Source organism: Blennius ocellaris (genome assembly GCF_963422515.1).
Source record: "Blennius ocellaris genome assembly, chromosome: 20".
Lineage (NCBI taxonomy): Eukaryota > Metazoa > Chordata > Actinopteri > Blenniiformes > Blenniidae > Blennius > Blennius ocellaris.
In genome coordinates, this window is record NC_137669.1 from 1,841,903 (window position 1) to 1,846,592 (window position 4,690).

The following is a 4,690-nucleotide window of genomic DNA, read 5'->3' on the forward strand; positions in this document are numbered from 1 at the left end:
CCAGACTGTTACTGCAGGACCTGACTGTCACTGCAGAACCAGACTGTTACTGCAGGACCTGACTGTCACTGCAGAACCAGACTGTCACTGCAGAACCAGACTGTTACTGCAGGACCTGACTGTCACTGCAGAACCAGACTGTTACTGCAGGACCTGACTGTCACTGCAGGATCTGACTGTTACTGCCACACAAGGCTGTTACTGCAGGAACAGGGTTTTTTTTTTCTGTAGAACCAGACTGTTACTATATGAACAGGGTTTTTTTTCTGTAGAACCAGACTGTTTTTGCAGGAACAGGTTTTTTTTTCTGTAGAACCAGACTGTTAATGCAGGAACAGGTTATTTATGTAGAATCAGGGTCTTACTTAAGGACCAGACTGTTACTACAGGAACAGGTTCTTTCTGTAGAACCAGACTGTTATTACAGGAACAGGTTTTTTTTCTGTAGAACCAGACTGTTACTACAGGAACAGGTTTTTTTTTCTGTAGAACCAGACTGTTACTGCAGGAACAGGTTTTTTCTGTAGAACCAGGCTATAACTGCAGGACTAGGTTGTTACTGCAGGACTAGGCCGAAACCGACCCACACTGAAAGAAAGAGGGGTGGAGGTGGTGTTGAGTGCTGGAGGATGGAGGTGGATGGACTTGGGTGGTCAGTGTGGAGAAGGTGGAGGTGGGTGGACTTGGGTGGTCAGTGTGGAGAAGGTGGAGTAGGGTTTGGGAAGGGAGGAGTTGGTTGAATAGGGTGGAGGTTGGTGAAGTGTTAACCACGCCTCCTCCTGCTGAGGGTGGTGTTGGATTGGGGGTGGAGCCGGACTTGGTAATCACTCCCCCTCCTCCTCCTGCTCACAGAAGTTGTGTGACGTGAAAACTTCCTGGTGACTGGGCTGAGTAATCAGAGTACTGTAACGGCGTTACTAGGCAACGTAGCTCGGAGCTATATAGGAGCGCGCACGGGGCTCTGGGACACAAGGCAGAGGTGAAGGAACAGCGTGCGCACGGTTCGTGGACACACGCACACGCTCCCGGTGTCCCCGTATCCCGGTCGGTCTCTCGGTGTCCTGATCTCCCGGTGTCCCGGTCGGTGTATCGGTCGGTCTCCCGGTGTCCCGGTCGGTCCCCGGTGTCCGGGTTTCCGGCGTCACCATGAAGCTCGTGATTTTGCAGCTTTTCGTGGTTTTCTTGGCAGCAGCAGAAGTTTGGACGGAACAACCAGGAGAATGGAGCCTGCAGAACCAGGTGGGACACTGTCAAATCACTTTGCTCCGTTACTGATTAGTAACGGAGCAAAGTAATTTAATTTCGTTTCAGTAAAAGAGATCAAATAACTTGATTTACAAACAAACGTGTTTATTAAATCAAGCTTAGAAAAAAGGCAAAATGTTCATCTTTTGGTCGTTTGTAAGTTATCAAATTACTACAATGAATTACTCAATACTCTCTGTGTGTGTGTGTGTGTGTGTGTGTGTGTGTGTGTGTGTGTGTGTTGTGTGTGTGTGTGTGTGTGTGTGTGTGTTGTGTGTGTGTGTGTCATAATTGACCGACTGAAAATCCTCCTCCTCATCGAAATCGTCCACCTCATCCTCATCCATTGTTCTCTCCCCGTCCTTCTCCTCCTCCCTCCTCTCCTCTTCTTCCTACGCCTCCTCCTGCTCCTTCTCTTCCAACTCCTTTTCCTCCTTTCTCCATCTCCTCCTTTTCCCTTTTCCTCCTGCTCCTTCTCATCCTCCTTTTCCTCCTGCTCCTCCTCTTCTTCCTGCTCCTCTTCCTCCTCTTCTACCTCCTCTTCCTCCTGCTCCTTCTCCTGCTCCTCTTCCTCCTCTTCTACCTTCTCTTCCTCCTGCTCCTTCTCCTGCTCCTCTTCCTCCTCTTCTACCTCCTCTTCCTCCTGCTCCTTCTCCTGCTCCTCTTCCTCCTCTTCTACCTCCTCTTCCTCCTGCTCCTTCTCCTGCTCCTCTTCCTCCTCTTCTACCTTCTCTTCCTCCTGCTCCTTCTCCTGCTCCTCTTCCTCCTCTTCTACCTCCTCTTCCTCCTGCTCCTCTTCTTCCTGCTCTACCTCCTCCTCCATTTCCCTTGTCGTCGTGCTCCTTCTACACTACAGCACATTATTGTGCTGTAGTGGGCTCCTTCTCCTCCTTCACGTTTTCCCTCTTACTCCTCCCCCTTTTCATTTTACTTACTCCTCATCCTCCTTTTTCTTTCTCCTCCTCCTCTTCCTGTGGTTAATGTTTCATTGTGATGAAGATCACGTTCAGTGTGACTTTGTGAGTCGTTCCATCGTGTCATCCAGCAACTGAAGTCTGGAGGAAACCTACCCCCCCCCCCCAAGTGCCCCCCCCCAAGGTGACCTGGTCTCTGTCTCTGCAGGACGAGCTGCTGTCCAACAACCTGCTGAACCAGATGCTGCTGAGGATGACGAGGAAGCCGCGGCCTCATCAGTTCATCGGTCTGATGGGCAGGAAGCGCTCCATGGGTGAAGAGTCATTCATCCATCCACCCTTTCATCATCCATTCATCATTCATTCATCATCCATTCATCATTCATTCATCCCTCCATGATTGATTTTTTAACATTAATTTGTCCACTAATTCTCTGGATTTTCTAACCAACTTTTCTCTCTGCTTGATCACAGCCAACGCACAGATTACCCGAAAGCGTAAGTAGGGCCTGACCCTAAATCTGACCTTTACCCTAACCCCTGACCCTAAACCGAACCATGACCCTAAACTGGACATGGACCCTAAACATGACCCTAATATCAGAAAACATGGTATGATACTAAAACTTGTGATGATAACAGAGAATGTGGGATCTATTGCAACACAATGCAAACTGAAACGGAGAAGAAGTTGTCCAGATGTAATACGATTGATGGTGGACGCAGTGGAATGAAGCTGGTGCTCTGGGGGGGGGGGGGGGGGGGGGGGGGGGGGTTAAATCCAGCACTCCACCTGATTACACAGGACAGTGATTCAGTGGTTTAAAGCAATGAAATGTTCTCACAGGCTCTAATGGTGTGTGTGTGTGTGTGTGTGTGTGTGTGTGTGTGTGTGTGTGTGTGTGTGTGTGTGTGTGTGTGTGTGTGTGTGTGTGTGTGTGTGTGTGTGTGTGTGTGTGTGTGTGTGAGTGATTTATTCCTTGGATGCAAGCCAAGTCACTCATCATGGTGGGGTTGGGGGGATGGACATTAACTGAATTATTCCAGGGGGGTTCAGGTGGGGCAGAGCTGAATTGTTCGGGGGGGGGGGGGGGGGGGGGGGGGGGGCTTGGCACTCAAACTGAATTGATTATTGTGTTTTTCCTCTCAAGGACATAAAATCAACTCTTTTGTGGGGCTGATGGGAAAACGGAGTGAAGAGGAGCCTGGTGAGACACACACACACACACACACACACACACACACACACACACACACACACACACACACACACACACACACACACACACACACACACACACACACACACACACACACACACACACACACACACACACACACACACACAGACACACACAAAACCATCAGCATGTGTGAAGTGACGGTGTGTTTCCTTCCTGCAGATTCCTATGAGTGGAGCACAATACAGACATATGACCGTCGCCGCTAACACCCCCGGCCCCCACCCCCCCGGCCCCCACCCCCAGGAGGCGCAGCCTGATGTTGATTTACTCGGTATTGTTTGGTTTCCTGTGTGTAGCTGTTCGTCCAATAAAAACTTTGTTTTCATGTTGCAGTCATGCAGCAGCGTTGTACTGTGGGGGGGGGGGGGGGGGGGGGGGGGGCTATGGGACCTGAAGGGGGTTCCAGGTCTTAGGGAGTTTCGGGGGACTTCTTTGTTCTTGGTTTCATGGGTTCTGAGGGGTCTCGGGGGATTCAGAGGGGTTCTTCAGGGTCTCGGGGGAGTGGGGGGGTCTTTAGGGTCTCAGGGAGGGTCCCAAGTGTTTCCTCACTCTGTTGGTGGTTTGATATTAAAAGGATTTTGTTTGTTCAACATGCAACTTGTCGTCTGGTGACTGGAGGAGGAAGGAGATCGTGTGGTGAAGTCAAGTACTGGGGGGGGGGTCGGTCTCTATGTAGGATTACCTCCCAAGGTGATCAGATCATTATTGAACACCAGCATCAGCCAGGATGATTATTGCTGACTTCACCAGTCGTCATAGTCACTAATGTTTTATTACAGGTATTCATTATGTAACAGCTGAGCACACACACACACACACACACACACAAATACAGCAGTGTCAGATTCAATCAAATTTATTGATTTCATGGGTCTGGACTATACAGGGACAGGGTCTGGACTATACAGGGACAGAGTCCGGGCTGAGGGGTCGGTGGCCTGGGTCCAACGGGGCATCCAGTACCAGGGGATCCAAATGGACCGGTTGGGGTACTTCCTTTCAAATACCTGGCGGTAGTAGAAGGACTCTCTGGACTGGGGGGGATTGTGAGGGAACAGCTGGGGGGCCTGGATCAGCTGGTCCTCAGAGACCTGGACACACACACACACACAAAATTAACTTCCATTGTCATGCAGACGATAAACGGTAGATCCATTGATCAGTGGAACTACATGAAATTGATCAATTTCAAAGCCTGGATGAGCTGTAACTTTAGGCGTGCCCCACGCTATATTCACCATGCTATATGCTACATTCTAAATAGCTTCAGGGTTTCCACAGTAGCAA

General features: G+C 50.0%; 2 protein-coding genes across 2 annotated transcripts in view; one reads left to right on the top strand and one right to left on the bottom strand.

The window, feature by feature from the left end:
- Positions 1-1,042: 1,042 nt before the first annotated feature.
- On the top strand, positions 1,043-3,609 carry tac1 (tachykinin precursor 1; the record flags this gene model as incomplete). Its single annotated transcript, XM_080516526.1, has 5 exons — positions 1,043-1,239; positions 2,368-2,473; positions 2,634-2,657; positions 3,311-3,367; positions 3,563-3,609. The coding sequence occupies exons 1-5, from the start codon at positions 1,147-1,149 to the stop codon at positions 3,607-3,609; spliced, it is 327 nt and encodes a 108-aa protein (XP_080372652.1). The 5' UTR covers positions 1,043-1,146.
- A 672-nt stretch (positions 3,610-4,281) lies between these two features.
- Positions 4,282-4,690, bottom strand: part of asns (asparagine synthetase) — a gene marked incomplete at its 3' end in the record, with an annotated part of 22,967 nt that continues 22,558 nt past the window's right edge. The window contains exon 12 of the mRNA XM_080516477.1: positions 4,282-4,494. Coding sequence (XP_080372603.1) covers positions 4,282-4,494 — 213 coding nt within the window. The remainder of the gene's footprint in view (positions 4,495-4,690) is intronic.